Raw genomic sequence first — 24,406 nt, 5'->3', positions numbered from 1 at the left:
TGGCCAGACCCTGACAGAAGGCAGGATCCATAAACCATCCACCTCATCCCTTACAGTGCCTGACAATACTAATTTTTGCACTGTAATTTTACTGTAATTATTATTGAGTTTAGCATAACATATTGTATTGATTACTATACTGCAATTCTATATTTCTTTGTGTTTTTATTGTTGTTGTAAAAACCTACAATGGCAGAAAAAAATAAGCTGTATGTTTTTTTGTTTTTTTTCTGGAGCCTTTCTTTTTTGTGTTTATTGAAATGAGAGTAGATGTACTGTACTAGAACAATCTTTCACAGGAGTCTGTAAGAGAAAATTAAAAAGGTATATGAAATACTAAAGACAGATGTGTTTTGTATAGAGTGCATCAGTGTGTTGTTGCTGCTTTCAAAGAGGATTTCAAATGATACATGTGTGTATCATTTTGTTGCAAAAATGCCATTTTGAAAAAGGATTGTTAAGTTTTTGCAGAGTTTCATTTTGACATGGAAGTGAGATGTTTATCTCCGAGTGTTGTGTCTTATTTGCTCGTGTGTAGAGTTTTGACACTATGAGCGAAATTCCGCAACAAGTGTGGAAGCAGTCATAAAAAACTGTAATAAGGAATAAAATGTGTCCAATTTCCAATTTCAGCTTTTCAAACTAGGTGATTACGAAATTGAAGCTCCAGTTTTTAGTTAACGTCAGAAAAGCCAGCCGATAGATATGACGGACAATTTGCTTTTAAAGCGAGTGCAATATAAAGATGAAGGGATTAATATCACACGTTTCGAATAAAGCTTTCGAGTGGAAAATCGTGCGGTAACGCCTGGCGTTTCGGTTGAAGCGCTCGGCTCTGTTTATTAACTCAATGTCCCAACATGCCTGCACAGTAGTAGTTCCTGTGTCTCTGAGAGTGGATATCTTCTGGCAGTTAGTGAATAGGTAAGATGGCGACTGCGGCGGTGGTTGAGTTTCAGAGAGCGCAGTCGCTGCTCAACACGGATCGGAATGCTTCTATCGATATTTTGCATGCAATTGGTTAGTACCTTTTGTTTTCTTTTTTAGTAACTGAGTCTTACTTCCTTTTCTCACTTCATGAATATGTAGAGTGATTCTGTCATTTGCCAAATGTTAGCCGGTTTCCTTGCTGCTGACTCACTGTGACAGGCATGTGTATTAGCCAAAGCTAACTCTGCAGGTAACTTTGAACTTCGCTGAGAGCCAGAGATTTTGTAATAGTTAAAGATTTTGCTGTCGTCGGCCCGATTCTCCCAATGAAACGAATAAACAGTCTTGTTCGTAACATGTCATGACATACGAAATTTAACCATTATTTATTTTTAGGGTGAGAAAACATGACATTTGTGGCTAGCTAACCAGTTATGACTCCGGTCATGTATCAGCTAACGTCATTTAGTTGGCTAGCTGCGTAAGATAACTGAAGTTTGCCCAGAGAAGCTAATGTGAAAACCAAATACGGACTTTTTTCTAATTGACTGTGTTTGGGTTATTAGCAAAATATATGTCACGCAGGCAAAATAACAAGGCAATGTATTAAAGCGAGCCAAGAAACTTTAGATAATGTTTCTTAACTCGATAACTATTTTTTGCTACCCTAGCCGCTTATTTAATTGCATCTACACAGTAGGCACATTAACGCTGTCCATTTCGCAAGGTTAACCAAAAATGTTAAGCTGTAGTATCAGTTATGCTAATGCTAACTGACTAGCTCTTATAACAAGCAGTGTTATCGGCAACCTGGACACTTAACATAGCCTAGCGTTAGCCAGCCTACTCTGAGATCCGACAGATGCGTTGAAGTTGCACTATGATGCGAGACAGTAGTGACATCAAATTCCGAAATAGTACTATACTATTTCGGAATTTGATGTCACTACTGTCTCGCAGTATAATTGTTGATCGTCATGCTGATGTATCGTTAAATACAAGGTCTAGAGCTGTTCCGCATGGTCGAAACATTTGACTAGATTTGAGTTAGTGATCGATTTATTCCTGGTGACAAGACATCTGAATGAAAGTCGCTTAAGTATGCGATAAGGCACACCTTGCTACGAAATTCCTTTTTAAAACCAGACTGACTCTTGTGCAGGAAGATTTTTGTACATGTTTTGATGGTACTGTTTGCAGAATGACACCTATGTGTATACTCTTAGTGTTTTTTGTTTTTTTGGGTTTTTTGAGAAAGTATTCTGTATCGTGGTTATCAAACTCCTTGTGCAAGTCACTGATTTATTTAGCCTTTCTCCTAATTGACATGTGAAGGGCTATAACATGGGGTGCAAGTGCAGTTTGGGAGACTGTATTAGACCTCCATAACATGAGGCAGAGTTGAAAAAATAACCCTATTTTGCAACTAGCTCTTTGTTTTCTGTAGTATTATATTGAGCCCGACCGATAAATCGGCATGCCAATATTATTGGCCAATATGAGCTAATTGCAGATAAATCGGTATCGCAGTTTATAATGGCCGATAAATGACAATTAAAAAAGAAACGGAGAGATGGAAGATCCTTCAACCATGCTGTAGCACAAAAAGTGTGCAGGGACTTATATTTTGAAACGGATATCGGTACGAAGACGAACAGAAGGAGAAGAGAAAATCAGATTTTTTGGAGGGAGATATAGGTCGGAGGGAGGACTACTTTACTTTGGAGAAAGGTCAGCTGGTTAGTAGCTAGAAAGTAGTGTGTAGCCCGCTGGGTTAGTTGTAAGCTGGACTGTTCAATAAACTTTCAAGTTTATGAATTCAGCTGAACTCTGTGTCAGGTGTACGTTCCATGCCCCTCAGATAGTTTAACCATTACAATATTATGACATTCGTGTCAGCCATGTCTGGTTTTGTTGCAGTAACATTAAAGCTGGTACCGTTACACAAACATCACAGATACGTGTAACGTTACGGTACAGTTTACGACAGGTGCTTGCGCCGCCCATGGGAGACGGAAATCCCCTGGTGTAGGCTAAGCTCTTGACAAACTTGATTGTAGCTTTATTTATGAAACAGTCTGGCAGTTCTAGTGAGTAGACAAACAACGGTCCTATCATCTCTCCCTCGTCACTTCTATAAACTTTCTGGCAACATCGCTTACAGCAGTTTATAACGCTGTCCATTGCTAAATTAGGTTACCCACTAAGCAAGCTAATGCCATGTCTATCAGTGGAAGACCGCTAATGTTAACGAGCGGTTTAACTATAGCGTTTAACTTATTGTGCCTAAATGAAGCAGCGACTGGCATGTCTGTAGTTACAATCATTGCATGGAAATGATTAAATCAGAGGGGACACGTAAATAAACGTGAGCTGAACAAATATCTAACATGGCTTGGTGGCCAAACAGAGTTATCTAGCTTCTTGTTCAAATGTGTAGTGTGAAGTCCTCGTTGCAGACAGTCGTGTAGGCTAGTGTTAGATGCATTCAACAGCAGCGTTTACTCTAGGTCACTGTATCAGTTTACTACATTATTTCTAAAAACTTTTATATATTTTGTTGTACTTTTGGTCAAAGCACTATGACAATAAAACAAGTTTATTTTTAAACTACATTATGTCATGTTATCTTGCTGAGGACTTTTAAATAACTACCCATGCCAAATGTTAGGGAAAATCTAAAGTGTTACTGGGGGGAAAACAGAAAATTGGCCGATATATCATGATTTGATTTTTTGAATCCTCAAATATTGACATTGGTATCAGTCTTAAAAATCCTATATCAGTCGGGTTCTAGTATTATAGGCTGTCAGCTGTAGCTCCTGATATTTAATGCTTTTGTGGTTTCAAAGATTACTAGTGGGTAGGATAGGTCATAATGATTGACAAAGAGACTGTGATTAAATGAAGAACAATGCACAAACTCTTTCTTTTCATGTCTTCACCCTTCACCCTTCTACTTCAAATGCTCTATGTTGGAAAAAGTGTCTTAATCTATAGATCTAGAAACTGGTGGCATGTACTGGATCTATCCACAGAACACTTTTCTTATAGCTCTCGGGGCCATGCTTGTGGTCTTTGACAGATGAGAGACAGCAAGATGGTATGTTTTCCCTGTGATGCAGGCCAGTTTTCTCATGGTGTGTTAGCCAGCATGGGAAAGGTCCTGTAGGTAAGGGCCCATTGTGTGTTCCTCTTTGTGACCTGTTGGAGTGCAGTACGCCTGCTGTCTGAAGTGACTTCAGTTGGTTGACTTCTGGCCAACAGAACCTGCTGAACGTCTCCATCTGCCTGATAATGAACTGTCCAAAGTCAAGTATTTAGATGTTGTTTTGTTTAACCCAGTGGATGCTCTGGATCATTGTTAGGTGTCTCCTGAGGTCCTCGTACATCTCTCAGTCCGGGCATGATTCAGTTCCACAGGTAGCTGGGCACTCTGTGAGATGTGGTTTGGAGTGGACATTCTGTGAGATGTGGTTTGGAGTGGACATTCTGTGAGATGTGGTTTAGAGTGGACATTCTGTGAGATGTGGTTTAGAGTGGACATTCTGTGAGATGTGGTTTGGAGTGGACATTCTGTGAGATGTGGTTTGGAGTGGACATTCTGTGAGATGTGGTTTGGAGTGGACATTCTGTGAGATGTGGTTTGGAGTGGACATTCTGTGAGATGTGGTTTGGAGTGGACATTCTGTGAGATGTGGTTTGGAGTGGACATTCTGTGAGATGTGGTTTGGAGTGGACATTCTGTGAGAATGCGGATAGGAGGAGACTTTATTGTTTTAATGAGGAAAGGGGTGGCAGCCTCAGTCAGGGCTCATGTCAGGAACTGGCATAGCTGAGTCAGAGGAGCTCCTCAATAACACTGGTCACTGCAGAGGTGTTCACAGAGCCTACTACTACTCACAGGGAATGCTCACAGAGGCTACTGCCTAACACAAGGGTAGGGCATTTTTTAGCACTGTTCACAATACAGACATGAAACAATACAAATGTTTTTTTTTTTTAACTGACTTAGTTGATCAGATTTTCCAATTTTAGGACAAAGGTAAAGATCAGATCAATTTTAAGTCAGTGTTAAGTTGTAATAAAATTTTCTTTTCTATGCGGAGCACAGCATTTAAAAAACTGTAGGAGCAAGAGGCAAGTCAGCAGTTGTGTTTTGGTTCAGAGAATGAGCTAGTCTGATTGAAGGCTTGGTAGGATTTTTTAAAAGCATGTCTGGAGTGGTGATAGAGACATAGTGTAGTTGAAAATGATAAATGTCGTATCGACTGAAAATGAAGTGGACTGTGTTTTGTTTCCCAGTGAAGCGGGACATCCAGGAGAGCGATGAGGAGGCTGTGCGTGTTAAAGAGCAGAGCATTCTGGAGCTCGGAGGTCTCCTTGCCAAGACGGGGCAGGCCGCAGGTACGAATCTCACACAGAAATAAGATCAGATAAGATAATACTGGGTCCAGTAACCAACCCAAACCGCTAGGGTGTTCATGGCTTTACCGCAGCCGAGTGCTGTTTAAGCCAGTCAAACCCTTTGTGTTTGTGGTCCTCTGTCTCCTGTCCAGAGCTGGGCGGTCTCCTGAAATACGTACGCCCCTTCCTCAATTCCATCAGCAAGGCCAAGGCGGCCAGGCTGGTGCGCTCCCTGCTGGACCTGTTCCTGGACATGGAGGCGGCCACAGGGCAGGAGGTGGAGCTGTGTCTAGAGTGCATCGAGTGGGCCAAGTCTGAGAAAAGAACATTCCTGCGACAGGCCCTGGAGGTACTCAGCACACACACTTAACACACATTCAGTGTGTAAGAGTCACTCTTACAATTCGCACTGTTTGCTGGGGTTCATTTACCTTCACTTCCAAGAAGTCTTTTGCTGCAGTGTTTAAGAGATAGAACATTATACAAGGTTGTTTTTACCACAGGGCAGAAAAGCCCTCCCCTCCTAACTGGCAAGCTTTAGGCTTCTGCTGTATTTGATTAGATTTGAGTTTGTGTGTTCATGCAGATGTTAGGATAGTTTTATGGAAAATAAGCTTTTGTTGAAGTGAATCCATCAACAGTGTATTTCAGTGATTCTTGAGATCTGGGACAAAACATGTCCGCCAGATAAAACACAGTTTTTGGGGTTAAAAATGTGTATAATATCATTCATACAAATAACCAAAACACTGGTCAAGACAATGTTAGCACAGCAAAATATCAATTCATGTTGTTTTATTAATACTTTTTATTCTAAATGATATAATATGTGACCAGTGCCTGAAAAAACGCTTGTCCTGAAGCAGGTCTCATTACATTATAATAGCTTAAAAAGAATTAAAAGTAATGTAAGATGAAACATCATAATTACTACGAGCAAGTAGTTGAGTAAATAATTTCATGAGTATCAAAAGTTACCATTTAAAATGATTTTAATGTACTTTCTAGTCGACTGAGTTTTTGTCAATACCATCAGACTTTTTTTTAAAATAAAAAAATCAGGTATTATTGTGGGCAGCTAAAACTATGAGGACCCCCTTACCACTTCCTTGTTCTTCCTCATGCCATGAGACCACTCTAGCTCTAGTAAGTTTTTAATATTCTTTTCAATTCTTACCTATTTGTCAATGCCTTGCATGTCACAACCATAGTGTGTCAACACCATAATCAACGAAATGCAAGATGTGTGAAATTTTCTCTAATAAAGGCTTAATTCAAGTAGATTATAGAGCTCACAAGCAGCTGATGATAAACAAGATGGCTCCTGTGAGAAACAGATGTGTTATCAGAGAAAATATGGTATTTTGTCAACTCTGTCAGGTGTCAACACCATCAGGATTTGTGTCCGACAGTGTTGACTCTTTCTCTGATGGTGTTGACAAATGCCACTAAAGTGTGTTATTACTCATTTTAATGTAGTTTACTTAAATTATTATTACTTCTTATGTGTTTGATATTACTGTGGCACAGTTTTATGTGTTGAATTTCAACCAATTGCCGTATAGTTTTATGTTTTGAATTGAATCTCATTGTAATGGCCTTTCAAGTACTTGAGATGTAATAAGTCATTTCTAGCTTATGCTTATCTATCAGAAAAACATACTGATTGCAAAATGGTATGCATTTCAGGCTAGAATAGCTAAGTTGTCAGTGGAGTAGCGAAAGACAAGGAACAGGGAGTATCAAAAATGGAGAGAAAAAATTAATAGCCAGCCTGAGTTAAAGGAGGAGTTCCTGAGAAAGGAGAGGGAAAGATGGAGAATTAGTGTGGAGGAGGGCAAAATAAAAACATCAATGATTTGGAAGAAAGAGAAAAGAGGCATAAGAGAAGGTTTTGGAAACAAACACAGAAAGAGTCAAGAAAATACAAGAAAAGAGCACAGGAAGGCCAGCAAGATCTAGACACCCCGCCACGCCTAGGTGTGAATGTGTTTGTCTGTGTGTTTGCCCTGCGATGGACTGACGACCTGTCTAGGGTGTTTCCCCGCCTTTCACCCAATGAGCACTGGCATAGGCTCCAGCACCCTGTGTCCCTAATTAGGATAAGCAGCTTGCAAAATGAATGAATAAATGGTGGCTGGCTAAAGCCTTAACAATTGACCCAGAGCATCAAGATGTTCAAGTTGAATTTTTTTCATCGTCACGTGCCAGATGTTCGTTTTTAGCAAAAACGAGGATGGTGGGATGTCTGATTTGTGCCATTTACAGATGTTCTAGTTAAGCTGAACGAACCATCATCACCAGTCTGTACAAGCGGCACCAGGTACATACACCACATATCTGCAGAGGTCATGGACTTCATAGAAAAGGAACACTTGAATCATCTGTTGCCTGGTGTTTAAACTCCATTGACTGCCTTGAGAAGTCAAATTTGACTATGTATTAAGTTCTTTTAATGACAGTTTTGCAATATTTTTAAAGGCTCAGCTATCATTTTGAATGATTTGAATTAGTTTATGTATAAGCAGCATATATTTGAAGAGGTTGTGAACTTTACAACTGGGTTATATGTGCATTGTCTATTGCCTAATATTTAAAGTCCCTCTACTCCCTTGAGATGTGACTCCAAGAAAAGAATGGTTATGTGTTTTCGTCATGTCTTGCAATGTTACAATGTTTGTGAGAGTTAAGCGGTCATTTTGAATGAAATATTTTCCTGTTCCTTTTAAGTCTGTGACCACCGTCAGTTTTTGCGTCACCACCGTCAATGCCTTGTTAACTCCATTAGATGGACTTTATGTTGTTTTTTTTAAAAAGAATATCTGTTTTGTGCCTTCAAGAATATTTGTATATAAAATCATTGCATTTCCAAAGGTAATGTGTAATTTTTAGGCTCACTGTTCGTTAATGAGATTAAATACAAAATTGATAAATCTGTACGATCGAAACTGCAATCATCAGACACTGACTAATCTAACTTTTAAAAGGTGATATGATTCATTTGAAAACACGTGTGCATAATTAAGAGAACCAAGAAACTGCTAAGAGTCAAAATATTTGTGATAAGTTAATTCAAAATAATTTTATTGACATTTCTATGTGTCTGATGGTGTTGACAAAAATCTGGCAGTGATCCAACAAACATGTAATTTATAAAAAATGTTACAACTGGGAGGTTGTTCCAAAACATGTTTAGATAGCCAAAACCTCATTTAAAGATGTATACATAGGTTTTGAAAATAATCATAATTTTTTAGAAAATTAAAACCTGTTTTGTCCCTGATTTCAAGAATCACTGATTTGTATCAGCATCATTTGTTTTTCTAACATACAATGTATGATAAGTGTAAACACACAAACCCCCTTTTTCAGGCTCGCCTGGTTTCTCTGTATTTTGACACTAAGCGGTATCAGGAGGCACTGCAGCTGGGTGAGTCCACACTCAGTCCTCTCAGACCCGGGCATCTGTTACACACACTCGTGGCTGGGGGCTCATGTGCTATGTGCTATGCTATCACTCTCTCCAGGGTCCCAGCTCTTGCAGGAGCTGAAGAAGATGGATGACAAAGCACTGCTGGTGGAGGTGCAGCTGCTGGAGAGTAAGACATACCACGCCCTCAGTAACCTGCCTAAAGCACGCGCCGCCCTCACCTCTGCCCGCACCACGGCCAACGCCATCTACTGTCCGCCCAAACTGCAGGCTGCTCTGGACATGCAGTCAGGTGGGCAGCCCCCATCCACAGTCAGCAGGGAGGACACTCAGTACCCGTAGTTTGTGTGTGAGAACAGTGTGATGTTTTTGTTGACTGAGGAGGACTCTTCTCTATTCTGTTCACAGGCATCATTCACGCTGCAGAAGAGAAAGACTGGAAGACGGCGTACTCGTACTTCTACGAGGCTTTCGAGGGAAACGACTCCATCGACAACCCTCGTGCCATCACTGCACTGAAGTACATGCTCCTGTGCAAGATCATGCTGAACGCGTGAGTTTGTCATCTCAGAGGATCACACATTCTGGCTTGGTTTAGTTGTAAACACAGGAGTGGCAGAGCTGTAATAATACTTGTGAAATAGCCCTTCTGCAATTATTGCCTTCACTGTCGTGATTTACTTTTCTCTGCTGATTTCAGCTGCAGGTCAGATCCTGCTGTTTTTACAGTAAATGTCTGTGCTGTGTGGCATGCTGGAGTTGTCTGGACCTAACTTGCTGTTTCCCGGTTACAGGCCCGAGGACGTGCAGGCACTGATCAGTGGGAAACTGGCTCTGAGATATGCGGGGAGACAGGTACATGCATGACTGTGGTTTGGGCTAGACACTTGGCCTCTAACCTCATGTTGACATTAGAGCCCGTCTGATATAGGATTTTTAAGACCAATACCAATTTCAATATTTGAGGATTTAAAAAGTCCGATCATGATATATCGGCCAATTTTCTGTTTTCCCCCAGAAACACTTAAGATTCTCCCTAACATTTGGCATGGGTAGTTATTTAAGAGTCCTCAGCAAGATAACACGACATAATGTAGTTTAAAAGTAAACTTGTCTTATTGTCGTCAAATAGTGCTTTGACCAAAAGTACAATAAAATATGTAAAAGTTTTTATAAATAATGTACTGATACGGTGACCTAGAGTAAACGCTGTTGTTGAATGCATCTAACACTACATGACTGTCTGCAACGAGGACTTGAGACTTTGGGAGTTCGCACTACACATTTGAACGAGAAGCTAGATAACTCTGTTTGGCCACCAAGCCATGTTAGATATTTGTTCAGCTCACGTTTATTTACGTGTCCCCTCTGGTTTAATCATTTCCATGCAATGATTGTAACTACAGACATGCCAGTCGCTGCTTCATTTAGGCACAATAAGTTAAACGCTATAGTTAAACCGCTCGTTAACATAAACATGGCATTAGCTTGCTTGGTGGGTTACCGTCGGACATAGAACACCAGATAGTGGCCTACACAGAACCTCAAATGACTTAGTGATTTCAGACAATCATTATCAGCCTGTTCCATCCCAGTGGAGCACAGCAGTGAGAGTTTCATTCCCTGAAAAGGACCCAGCTGCAGGCAGGTACGTACTGGGCTGAGATGGGCTGGTACTGGTATAGGTTAGGTATGCCTGTTGGCTTTGTTCCCCAGACACGAAGGTTGATTGCTAATGAGTGTTTGAGCAGAATGTGAATGTGTTTTTACGTGATCATGGGGAGAGGGCTAAATGCATTAATGTGGATGTCTCGGCACTGAAGGCCAAGGCTGGTGATTAATGCGGCCAATGAATTGGTCTGTGACAAAACGAAAATGTCATGGAGTGTTTGTGGACTTGGAGTCTTTTATGTTTCATTTAAGCCCCTGTTTGGGGGAAATATATATTGTTTTAAAGTTGATTTAGGTAAATGCTGTGTATGGCACACTTGAGTTGTTGTTTGTTGTAAATGGATAACTACCTAACTGTCGGGACATCCTTTATTTGGTGGCAAAAATTCCCTGAAAGTAAAGTTGTTTTAAATTTTTTTTTTAAAGCCATGGCCAAAATCTAGTTTGATAAATACAGACTGTTTGATGTGTCGTAGCAATTGACGGGTCCTGTCTGATGATGTGTGGTAGCAATTGATGGGTACTTTAAACCAGTGTTTGCAGTCTAGCTCTGGGCTATGGAGTTACTGTAGATGATTTGTACCCACTACACTCACTATGGGTGTTTAAATGACTGTGGCTACTGAGTCAGTTCAGTGTGTTGTCACAACACACACTAGGGTCTGGTTCAATATCAGCTATATTCACTTACACCTCTGCTGCTAAAACACAGCTTTGTCAGACACAGGGTCTCTGACTGAAGTTCATTTTCAAAACAAGATGAGCTACTGCCCATATGCTAATTTCATAAGTATTCGCTGAGCAAAGATTTTGCTGAGTAAAAGTACTACGATCGACGATTCATTCTCACCAGCTGTAACTAATTAGAGTATGGTCCTTTTTTTTTTTAAAGAGATAAATGCAGATGTTGTGGCTATGGTTAAAATGTGGTGTGTGTGGTCCTTTGAGAAAAGTGAGAAACACAGTGTGTGGATGTAATGCCTCCAGACATCCTCACACGCCACACCAGGACATCTAGAATGCTCTGTCAACTCAGCTCAGCTTTAATATCAAATGTTTGATAGCTTTTTGATTATTGTTGGGTGGTCCGCTTTCATTTTGCTTTATTTCCCTACAGACAGACGCGCTGAAATGTGTGGCGCAGGCGAGCAAGAACAGGTCGCTTGCTGACTTTGAAAAAGTAAGTTCAGTGTCTCCCTTTCCACTCATCTGACTTTCTCTTTCTAACTCAGTGCATCAGTGTGTCTTTGTCATTTTCCTCACGCTTTCCTTTTCTCTTCTGTTTTTGGTGGAACTCAGCATGTCAGTCAAGCTGAAATAAGGCTGAGAATGTGTTGGTGAGCTGTGCAGCTAAATAAATAAATGAGAGAAACCGGGATCAAAAATGCTTTGTCTTGTCCGTCACTGTGAAGAGATCTGGTTCTGCTGATTAGAACATTGTAATGATTGCTTTTGAGCAGGCAGAGCTCATGAGATTTTCCACATCCTGCATTCTGTTTATCACTTCGTGTTTAAAAAATAAATAAATAAACATCCCAGATTTTAACCCCATCAGCCATCTATGTGTGTACATTTTTAGAGTACCTGGAAAATACAGTTTTCATGTCATATGAATTTGAGATGTAAATTGACTTTAAACCGATTCTTGAATTGTCAGTTAGCCTTGAATGGTCAGTTAGCCTTTTTAAATCAAAATGAGTGATACAGCCTTTTTAAAAGTTCAGCTGTAAGTAAATGACGGAAACTGTTGGTAAAAGTTAGCTGGCATGTCAGCATGTTAATGGGTAGTGTTCAGGCCTGCTCATGCTAGCCATGATGGTGATAAACATTGAGATGAGAGATTATGATTAAAGGTAAACATTATTTAATTGTAATGTGGTTGTTTCCCAGGCGCTGACAGAGTACAGAGCAGAGCTGCGAGACGACCCCATCATTAACACTCACCTGGCCAAACTCTACGATAACCTGCTGGAGCAGAACCTTATCCGTGTCATTGAGCCCTTCTCCAGGGTCCAGGTACAGCCCCCTCCCTCTGCATTTCACCCCTGCCTCTGTGAACCATACTGCTGTGGACTGACCCATAAACCCACCCTTCCTCATTACCTCTACCTCCACAGATCCAACACATTTCCAGTCTTATAAAGCTTTCCAAGGTAAGAACCAAACAGATTACTGTGTAATGTATAGTCTCCCACACAGATGGCCCTTACCACCATGACCATACAGACCAGTCAGGTTTAGTAATGTAAAGCTATCTGTAATGCTGACATGCAGGACAGGTTTAATGCATTCCATTGTTGTGTCCAGTGGCGGCTGGTGAGCCAGACACAGCAGAAGCCCAAACCTCCCCTTTAAATGTATCATTAATTTCCACCTGTACCTGTTCATCCACTTTAATTAACAATAAAACTAAAGATTTACAGAATAATTAACACCAATCGCGTATATAGAGTAAATGATTATCAATGTCATGTTGTATTATTTCTCTTTACTGAACTCTGTAGTATTTGTTATAGTCAATACGCTCTTATATTTCGTGGATAATTGTACTTTTTGCCAGACATCAGGGAATATTAATATCAAACGCGCGTGTCTTATTTGCAAGATTATGGCGTTTAAATGATTGTGAATCACCGTGGATTGTCTGAAGCTTGTGTGCTATAGAGAAAGTCACAGCGTGAAATTGTTTAATAAGGATAGAAATTATCTGAGTACGTATTGGAAAACTAATCCCTCAGTGTGTTTTACATTGTGGCTTTCTTGTGTTAAGAAATTCAAATTCAAAAAGCAGAAGTTATTGAAATCAATCTCAATTTCTGAGAATAAACTTTTAGGTTAGAAAAAACAGGATCTTTTATCTGTATAATGCATCAGCATTGAGTGCAATGCACAATAAAGTTTAGCACTCAGGCCTCAACTAGTCTGCAAAAAACAGTAATTGTTTCACAAAATGACATTGGCGTAAACAGAGTAAATGATTATCAATGCTGTTGATTATTCTGCGAATCGTTAGTTTTATTGTTAATCAAGGTGGATTGACGGGAGCAGGTGGAAATTAATGATAAATTTAAAGGTGAGGTTTGGGCCTCCTGTGTACCCAGCTCACCAGCCGTCACTGGCTGTGTCAGTTTGGGATGGATGAGTTGTGCTAGATTGAGATTGGATGAGTTGTTGCGCTAGACTGAGATTGGATGAGTTGTTGTGCTAGTTTGAGAATGGATGAGTTGTTGTGTAAGTTTGGGATGGATGAGTTGTTGACTGACTGAAGGCATTCTTCTATAGGGGCTGGTGTTTCAGTAAATTGGGTGTGACAATGTTTTTCATGCCAAACAAGCTGTTGTCATGTCAGTGTTTTATAATGTCTGTGTTGCGTGCGTTATTGTGATTAGTCTTGTGTATTTGGCCCACCACTGTCACACGCACGTGCACGCACACACATTGTCCAGACAATAATGTGACTTTGTTTTCTCATGCAGATAGACGTGGAGAGAAAGCTGTCACAGATGATTCTAGACAAGAAATTCCATGGTACTTTGTCACTAATCACACCACGTTTCACTAATCACACCACATGTTTCCTCTCCTGTACTGATTACTAATCTTCATTCTGCCTTGATCCGGATTCACTCCTGATTCAGGCTAGCTCCTAACCAGTCTCTGAATACCAAATCCAGCTGCGTTAGATTAGGACTAGAAGAAAATCCAGCTGCATTAGATTAGGACCAGAAGAAAATCCAGCTGCGTTAGATTAGGACCAGAAAAAAACCCATTTGGGGTGGGTCTCTCTCTTGAGCGAGCGTTTCCTGTCCCTGCTCTGCATGTCCAGTGTAGAGGAAATAAAACTCATCACTGAATAGGCCTGATTTTAATAAAACTCATCACTGAATAGGCCTGATTTTCAGCCCAGTGTGTTTAGTATAGCAGGCTTCAGTTCAGCTACCTACAGCTGGTTAAGCCCTTTCTTCCTTCATTCACAGGGATCCTGGACCAAGGGGAAGGTGTCCTGATTGTATTTGATGAACCACCAGTTGACAAAACCTATGAAGCTGCACTGGAAACCATTCAGAACATGAGCAAAGTAGTGGACTCGCTCTACAATAAAGCCAAGAAATTGACATAGGTGGGTTGAGTCATGGACATGCTGGCCTTTTCTGATAGCCTTTTTTCTAGTTGATCATCATGGCTTGTCCAATCTTTCAGTAATTCTTGGTTAAAACTGATTTGGATTTGGATTTATGTTAAAAAGGGAGTAGTTTGAAATTTGAAATGTGTATAGAACAAGTAATTCAGTGAAATTAATCAGCTGCAAGTGGTAGTTCTCTGTTCAGATGATAATGCCCCTATTGAACAATCAGAAACCTTCCATAGTGTCCAAGACTTGTTCAGTTTTCCATTGCCAAAAGCAGAACTGTGGTTCCAGGTGCTGTAGTCCCTGCAGTCTGTTTTAGTCCTTGTTAATGAGGTGGTATGGGAACCTGACAGTGAAAAACTGGAGATTAAACGCTGCAGTTTAATCGCTCATTAACATCAGCGGTCTTCCACTGATAAACATGGCATTAGCTTGCTTTGTCGGTAACCTAATTTAGCAATGGACAGCGTTATAAACTGCTGTGAGCGATGCTGACAGAAAATTTTTAGAAGTGACGAGGGAGAGATGACCAGAATTGGACCATTGTTTGTTTACTTGCTAGCACTGCCGTGCTGTTTAATAAATAAAGCTACAATCAAGTTTTTCGACAGCTTAGCCTACACTACTCAACTACCCTAACATTTAATATAATTTTGATGTTTGACTGACGGTACGGGCTTTCATATTACGGCAGCAAAACCAGCCATGGCTGACACAAATGTTGTCACTCTTATTTGGGCTGAAAGGAGAAGTGATGGGGGATGTTTATAATTATCTGAGTAATGTATTTCACGTGACAATTATCAACTTATCATGAACACAGACAATCACCGTCGTGGGCCACTCAGCTGATTGTTGTCATTTGTTGTGTTCGCACAAGTGTTGCCAACAGTGGAGGCAGTGTGCCCTCTAGAGGACAAACTGCACAATGACAGCATAACGTCTACCGTCTCTCCGTTTCTTTTTTAATTGTCATGTTTAATTGTCAATTGTCGGCCATTATAAACGCTGACACCGATTTATCGGCAAATAGCTCATATCGGCCAATGATATCGGCACGTTGATATATCGGTCGGGCTCTGGCTCTAATCTACTCCCAGACAAAAAGCTGGGCAGAGAAAAGCCATCTAACTCAATATTATAATAACCTGTTGACTCAGGATAATATAAAGTCTTAAAAAGAAAACAGAACTGGGTCATGCTGACAAACTGTTATCTCTGCCAGCTTCCCATGCCTTTTCGTCTGAATATTGTTGTGGAGAAACATCTGACAGCTGAAAGTGTTACAGTGCATTATGTGACAGCGTGTTATGTGTAGAGAAAAGTGCTTGGGCCAGGGCCTTGGCTGACCTGTGCATCTGTGTCCTGACAGGTGAAGACGTGGATCCTGTTTAGGAGAGTATGGCCAGTGTGGGAGTCCCTGTGGGAATGCAAGGCAGAGATTGGACGTCAACTGAAAAACAAAAAAAGAACTGACACCTCAAAAAAAAAAAAAACAAGTAGTGGCCTGCTTCCCTTTTTGGATTTCAATGGGAAAACTTTAACATCTCCCACAATGGACAGACTTCACATACTCCTCTGTCACTTTTTTTCTGTCTTTTTTTTTTGTTTTTTCTTTTCTCTGTCACACGTTTGTTTGTAACTTTGCTGCCCCAAATGGGCCATCAGGGAATCTTCTGAAATAATAAAATCATCCACGTGCATTATAGTTCTATATGAAATGTATATAATAATAATACATAGTTCCTGTGTAGAACCAGACTGGTAAATGAACGGTTCCACTCTTGTCAGCCAATGAGAGACAGAGAAGACATTCCCAGAAGACTGGAGAAGACATCCCTGGAAGACCAGAGGAAAGAGTATTGACATCCCTTTGCAGGGCATTTCTTTCACCCCTGCATCTGTGCGACCCCCCCCCCCCCCCCCTACTGATGGGACTGTTTGCTTTGGTGACAGGGCAGAAGAGTCCAGGGAAGTGTGTGTGTCATCAGATGAAGGCTCAGGCTGCTGTTCCCTGGGCCTCGCCTTCCCAGCCCCACCCCACCCTGTTTGTACATAACTTTGCCAAGCGCCTCTGTCTGTGGCCTGTTGTATCGTCACCCTTTTTTATAACGCTAAAAAAACAAAAATAATAAAAGTCACAAGGAGAGAATATGGCTTAATGGGTGATTGTGTGAATTGTACTGTACATGTTTTATGATGCGTCATTGATAGTTATTGGATGTCTGCTATAAGGGTGTAACTAAAAGGCTGACTCAGTTACAGGAGTCTGCAGTTACTGGAGAGTTACTGTAAGGTCGTGGTGTATGTTTTACCAAATGCTCGAATGAAAATTAAAACTTTTCATCACCTCTCATCTACTTGGCTAAAAAACATCTCCCTCACTGAAGTAAAGTCCTTTTACAGAACAGGGTCTGTGTTATATGGAGACAGATTTAAAAAAGTTTGGAGTGCCCTGTGTTGTTACTCATACACACACTGGAGGAGGTGAATGAGGAGGTGACTGGCCAACTCATAATCCACACAGTCTGAGGGACTGCTCATGACTTCAGGTAAATAAAGAGAACCAAAAGAGATTAACTAATTTATTCATTAGACAAGAGAAAATAACTGTAGTCTGGTCATAAAATAAGATCATTTACTTGAACAAACAAACCAGAAAGGAAAGAATTAGTAGAGAGTTTTTACAGAGAAACTTCAATGGACCAAACATCAGTGTTTTCCAGGATAGCATAGTTTAGTGTACTGCCAGGTCACTGTGTCATTGTGATGGATTGAAATGGACATTGACATTGAAGACTATGCATACATTTACTTTAACATTATTAAAGTTTTATCATTTAAACACAGTAATATGGCTACTTCAAAATCTGAGGAGTTACCTAGAGACAAAGGAGGCGTGCATCTAATAACCATGTACTTTGAGTATAGTGTTTACCTGTTCACAACTATCCTTGTTGCACAACTGGTATGAGTAACAAACAGCATATTTTCCAGGCAGCAGTGGAACAGAACATTACGGCTTCAGTAATCAAGTAAGGGACAAATATGTTTGCATAATCTCCACCAATTTCCCCCTAGTAATGGAAACAGCCCTGTACAATTTCCCATCATTTCAGGTCCATTTTGGATAAGCACACAGGCACGTTTATGCATATTTATATATTTGACTGTATTCACTCTAATGGGAAATAGAAAATTTCTAGAAATTGCCAAGGATGCTTTTGACTGATAAGGGTCTAAGTTAAAGCATTATTTGTGTCTACTTGTAGAAAATATTCTTCAATGAGTTTCCTTCAAGTCACATATTTACAGTAGACTGATGTTTTTATGAAGGGTGTATTGTATCTGGGAGTAGAACAAAATTAATATTGTAGAATGACTCTGGAACAATCACTTTGGTTGTACATTTAAGTGTCTAAGACCCTCTTTATCTGTGTATCAGCTTGCCTTCTACATTTGTCATTAATATTCCACAGGGTGTTGGTCCACGCCAACACCATGACATCACACAGTGGCTGCAGATTTGACATTTATACACTTATGTGTTACATTTATGCTGCTCAACAGACACTGTGGGTAGGCCACTCAAGTGAACCTATCCCCCAAAGCCTAACCTCCCTTCCTTAAAAAAAAAAAAAAAAAACCCTTGTCTTGTATCTATGTTTGTCTAAGAATTCCAGGGGCGCAATACGAAGGAGTAAATTGACGCTCAGTCTTTTTGCGATGTCTGCTTATGAGGTATTAGGAATCCGACTGATGCACTGATTGTAAGTCGCTTTGGCTAAAAGCGTCTGCTAAATGCTAAATTGTAAATTGTAATTGTAATTGTAAATTGAAGCGAACTCACTGTCATTGCAGAAGCCGTTGTGAGACAAACACGCTTTAACGACAAGCATGCAATGACCTGTGTGTGGTCCTCCATGTAAACTGTAGCTGTGAAGGGATGCCCTGATAAATCATGATATTTAGATGTCGCTCAACAGGTCGTGTCGTTGTTGAGTTTACATCATTGGGACTAAACCTGTGCCAGGAAGAGACCCGAGCAGTTTATGCCAGATCTTGACTACACTATCAGCGTGACATTAAAGGGACAGCATTTGGCAGACCATTTGTCTTCCTGCTCTTCAGTGGTCAAGTGTAGGTGATCATGTGTCCGTGAAAGCAGCTGCTTCTTGTCTTTAACTGACCACCCTGAGCTGTACCGAGTGTGGTGGCTATCCGTGAACTGTCCACAAATCTAATGATGTACTGTTATGTTGACCTTTCGCTCTGTGTATCAGTCATACTGACGTACCTTGCCTTCAGTTACGGCCCCAAAGTCAGCAATTCAGCGATGCACCTTACATCCTATTTAACAAGGTTTATCAGAGATATTATTAAAAAAAAAACGCTGTGACATATTGACCAATGAGGTTTGAGAACGGTAAACGGAATTAATACATTTAGTCAGAGCTGGGGAAGAACTGTCGCTCTGAATTTTTCGCTGTCCCTGGCGGTGTGCGCTGGGATGGCGTGTCCCATTGGCTTCAATTTTAGTGAGAGAGGGGCGAGTAGAAAGCTATTGAGTTCACATGTGTTAACACAGATACTGCAGTCCTCGAATTTTACAAATGTTGCGTTCATTTGATATCCTGACTGAGTTGAGAAATTTAATCCAGAGTTAAACATGTCTAAACTGATTTTTTCACAGTTTTTAAGATTTTGCTTCCCGTGACCATGATGTCGTACTTATCGCCGCTTACAGCTGTTAGCTGCAATGCTAGCAGCTTTACACTACTGCGTAAAGCACTACATGTCAAGAAGACCGTTTTCATCTGTATCATTTAATTAGACAGTATGGAAATAACCTCAAATTTAATTCAGTGATTTCTGAACATAATATTATTCCAAACAACAAACTTTATTAAAATCTTTACCCTTGATCCTAATGGATTTTATGCTTTGTACTTACCACTTGAGACATTTACCGCCCTCTATTGCTTAAAGTATCGAACTGTTGTAGGGAAGACGTGCTGTTGGCGTATAGAGAGTTGGAAGTCTAGTCATAAGAGTGGCTACGTTTCCCATAAACCCGTATGTCGCTGTCCACTTCGCCAGTGCTGCCGTGCTTGAACGGTCACTAAACTGGATAGCGGAGCATCACTCAACGCGAAGATGGCGGCCCGGGTAAGATTAACTCTTAGTCATTAGTTAAAACCACGAATAAAGACCGTATACTGTAATCTGTGAGGTCGCAGTAAATATCTTTGAAGTTAAAGTCTTTCTTACCTCGAATAAAGGTTGAAAGAATTAGCTTTAGCAAATAGGCTAATGCGACGCATCAACAGCATATGACCTGCAGCTCGAATTCGTACTTAAATCGCTTTTTACAGTTACAGCTCGAATGCCACTAATGATATGGTGTAAAAATGGGTCTTCATTCCATGGCACAGACTGCAACATGGGGCTCATCCATGCAAACATGATTACGGCTGAACTGCATCGCCCGGACCTAAACATTCTTGCCTAAACATTCCACTGGGCGCTCTGGAAGTGTCCAGTATCTGTCATTTATGGTTTTTACCTTAGAATATTTGTCTTGTTTTAGCTCGGGTACTAGAACAAGATAGTTCATAGAACAAGGCATAGGGATGTTTATTTCGCCATCTTAACCAGGTCAACGAGAATTATTCAACGGCAGGAAACAGAATGGAGGTGAAGCTGTACGATGCGGCACTTTGTTGATCAGTTGGACCAATGCCAACGTACGATTTTTGCCGCGACAGACATCCTTTTATTTTACAATATAGAGTAATTGTTTGCCAATGGTAAGTTTTCCACATCAAACTAATGACACCACACAGTGTGATTCTCTGTTAAGCACGAGAGACTGAATCTGTAATGGGTTTAACCTTCACCTGGCCCCACGTAATGCCCAGATAATCTCTTCGCGTTCACATTGAATGTTGCGGTTTGCCAAGGAGAGGGCTTTAAGTCAGTAGGTTGGTAACTGGTAGATGGCTGTTAGAAAGAAAGACAGAAAAAAATAGAAAGGGTTGCTCTATACAGACACGCAAAATGGGGCAGATCTGAGAGCGAGGACCGCACTCCTAAACACTTCGCACTGATTGTAGGAGCAAAACAGATCTAGCCTTGCAATGTACTGTTTTAGCAAGATCGTTAGCTTTTTAAGGTCTTCAGCACTACAGATATATCGATATCAAAAATTCGAAACAGTGAGATCAAGACTTAAATGAATGTTAGCTCTATAGCCAATGTGGTGAAAATTGAATACTGACATTGAAAGATTGCTGGTAATAAAAACGTTAAACATCAAGGTCTTGCACCTCGATGAATAAGCTGTTTTTCTCTAAGCTGTTCAAACTATTGCATTCTAAAACTGGTAAATTCAATGAACTTATATATATATATATATATATATATATATATATATATATATCTTACAAGATATCTTATCATATATCCAAGCCTTCAACATGATTTCATTAAACCTCTCTTCAACAAGATGAGGGTGAAATGTTTTTCATGATTTTTTCATATTTGAGTGTAGCTTTGTCTGAGCGGTGTTATTATCAACAAGGAGACCATTTTGACAGAACCTGTTCCTATGAACAGTGTATTGTCCAGTGCTGTCAGTGCTATAGTTGGACAGAATGTAGTTCAGCTGATTTTATTGATTGATGTAGAATGGCCTCAGACAGCTCCCCAGGAGAGCTGTGAGTCAGATATTTGGCTGTGAAGACAGACGGGTGTATCTTACAGACTGTTGCTAAAAATCATGAGGATCAATCTCTTCCATCTTTTTGTACTTTGTTGAATCTGTTTTGTGGGGGGGGGGGGGGGTCACATACTCTACACTGTTGCTCTGTCATACTCTACACTTCTCCTCTATCATACTCCACACTTCTCTGTCATACTTTTCACTTCTTCTCTGTAATCATACTCCACACTTCTCCTCTGTCATACTCCACATGTCTCTGTCATACTCTACACTTCTCCTGTATCATACTCTACAGCAGGGGTGGGCAAATCCAGTCCTGGAGGGCCAGTGCCCTGCCGGGTTTTTGTTTTCACCTCTTAGTTACCTGTTGATTTTCACCTTGCAAACAGGTGTGCACTCTCTTCAGCCAATCACAGATTGTATTTAGTTAGCTGACAAGAAAAACATCAGGACCATGGCCCTCCAGGACCGGATTTGCCCACCCCAACTCTACAGAGTATATTTGTGATAGTACTGACAATGTGAGAGTTTATTTGTGATAATACTGACAGTGTAAGTATATTTGTGATAGTACTGACAGTGTGAGTAGCTATATTTGTGAAAGTACTGACAATGTGTGAGTATATTTGTGATAGCACTGACAATGTGAGAGTATATTTGCGATAGTACTGACAATGTGAGAGTATATTTGTGGTAATACTGACAGTGTGAGTATATTTGTGATAGTATTGACCGGAGCCCGACCGATAAATCGGCATGCTGATATTATCGGCCGATATGAGCTAATCGCAGATAAATCGGTATTGCCATTTATAGTGGCCAATAAGTGACAATTAAAAAAAAAAACAGAGAGACGGAAGACAGTGTCTTGTTTTGTACAATATGTACCTAGATTAATTCCAGACAACAACGTACTACTATTCAACCCAGCTGGTACGTGACCGACCTTCAACGTTGAAATGTGGTTGCAATAATGTCAGTTGTTGTTTCAGTGTTGAAAAAACGTTGAAACAACGTTTAATGCTAATGGTTATAAAAATGTTAACACAATACTTATAAGTCAACGACGAAATTTCGACATAATGTCTTCAACAACAAGCAAAAGAAAATTGTAACAGCTGCTTTCCCTCATATTTATTCAGGAAAGTGCCATAATATCTTTTTCCAGGGAGTCTCATTTGATCACATTCAAGCTTTACTATTGACTTATTTAGATTTGTTTATTTTTGTGTTTATAGTATAGGGATAGTAGTATTGTATTGTATTGTAAGTTATGCACAGCAAGTTGCATTACATATAACAATTGCATTGAAAACATATGACATGTACCGTAAATACCTGATTCAGACAGTATTGTCATGTTAATCCAATTGCAAACTAGGTTATAATATTGTAGCATCGGAGAGTGGTTGTGGGCCCCGCCCCTTTTTCTCTGCTGGGCAAGTTTCACTGTTTGTTTGTTGTCAGACAACGTGTTTGAAGTAGATGTATGTTGGGCAGTGGTGGAGGAAGTACTCAAACACTGTACTTAAGTAAAAGTACAAATAAACAGACAAAAATGTACTCTAGTAAAAGTGCCACATTAACCTTTTTACTTGAGTAAAAGTAAGTAAGTACCTGCTTTTAAATATACTTAAAGTATTAAAAGTAAAAGTACTTGCTGAAAGTATTCCCTAATGCAATGGTCTACAATATCATTAAGTGTGCCTACTGTATGTATATTTTGTTTAATGCATCAATAGTATGGGCTGTGCCATTTTAATTAACAATGCTGCAAATGATGCTACTGATAACACTGGCAAACAATCTCTCATCAATTATTTGAAAGGTTATTGTTTTTATTGTGTTTACCCTCTGTGACACAGTTCACACTTGGACTTACGATTCTGTGAATCAGAATTTCAGGGGTGACCTGCAGAGTTAAATGCCATTAAGCAAAATAAGAAAGAGGACTGATTATACCTTTGAAAGTTTTTATTTAACTGTAAATAAAACCAAACACAATATAACACAATGCAAAACCATTGTGTTATACTGACTGCAGTAAACACATTCAAGTCAAAGTTGTCGGCCTGAAAAAAGGGGCATTAAACACACCTAACAAAGGAATAGGCACTGATCCTAACACAGGATCTCAACATATTATCTATTACAAAATTTATACTTTTGCCAGACTGTTCTTACAGGAGATGGAAATTTGGTTTGGCTCAATATAGTCTGTTGACAGTCTGACTTTTAAATTCCATTTCAGTGTAATTAAAACAAAGGTATCTTTAAAGTAATTACTACGATGTTAATCCTGTCATTCTATAATACCAACTAATTTTAAACTTTAACTCTGAAGGAGCACAGGGCTAAAGAGCCCCTAGCCACACAAGCAACATAACCACCGCTGTTCCCGACATCTATCATCCAAGCAAACACCCAGGACCAAGACTACATTGCGTTAGCAACATGCATGTGTTACTTGCCAGTTAACGCTAGATTGTAATAATTTAATCGTGTTTACTTGTTGCTGGTGGTGCATTTGAACAAGAGGCTAGCTAAGGTTACATAAGACTTCACTAACCTAAATTAATTTAACATGCAAAAGTCAGGTAGCGTAAAGCAACTTAATTTACCTCAATATGTTTCTTCAAATTTTACGGCGAATTTTTGAAAGCTAGTATCTCGTGTTTTCGAGGAAGACAAAGATGGCACCGGAATCTCCATGAATCATTTTTAGAACCGGTTATCTCAAACAACCCTTTTAAATAAGGCCATGGGTGGCGCACGTCTAATGGCTAAATCTCCGTGGTGGCCTCTCTCGAATCCATTTTGGGTGTTTTATCACCGGTTAGTGCTGCTGCTTATGCTGCGGGCGCGTCCCGCTCTTGTTGAAGGAGGGTCTAACATTACCTGCCCGCTTTGATTAGTTCAGTAGACCAATTCCCCTCTCGCCATTTATTACCAACAAACAAACAAAAAACGCAATGTGACTGTAACGTGTAACGCAACACATTGTAGATATGTAGTGGAGTAGAAAGTATAGATATTTGCTGTAAAATGTAGTGGAGTAAAAGTCAAAAGTACCCACAACTAAATCTACTTAAGTAAAGTACAGATACATGAAAAA

At 40.0% G+C, this 24,406-nt stretch overlaps 1 protein-coding gene across 1 annotated transcript; it reads left to right on the top strand.

Moving 5' to 3' along the window:
• The first annotated feature begins 911 nt into the window (after positions 1-911).
• psmd11a (proteasome 26S subunit, non-ATPase 11a) lies at positions 912-16,890 on the top strand. Its single transcript, XM_030782155.1, has 13 exons — positions 912-1,020; positions 5,236-5,337; positions 5,490-5,686; positions 8,710-8,767; positions 8,865-9,059; positions 9,176-9,320; positions 9,562-9,622; positions 11,556-11,618; positions 12,329-12,454; positions 12,556-12,591; positions 13,915-13,966; positions 14,416-14,558; positions 15,940-16,890. The coding sequence occupies exons 1-12, from the start codon at positions 930-932 to the stop codon at positions 14,556-14,558; spliced, it is 1,269 nt and encodes a 422-aa protein (XP_030638015.1). The 5' UTR covers positions 912-929; the 3' UTR covers positions 15,940-16,890.
• The last annotated feature ends 7,516 nt before the right edge of the window (positions 16,891-24,406 follow it).

This window comes from Chanos chanos, chromosome 8 (genome assembly GCF_902362185.1).
Source record: "Chanos chanos chromosome 8, fChaCha1.1, whole genome shotgun sequence".
NCBI lineage: Eukaryota > Metazoa > Chordata > Actinopteri > Gonorynchiformes > Chanidae > Chanos > Chanos chanos.
This window is presented reverse-complemented; position numbering and strand designations above follow the sequence as displayed.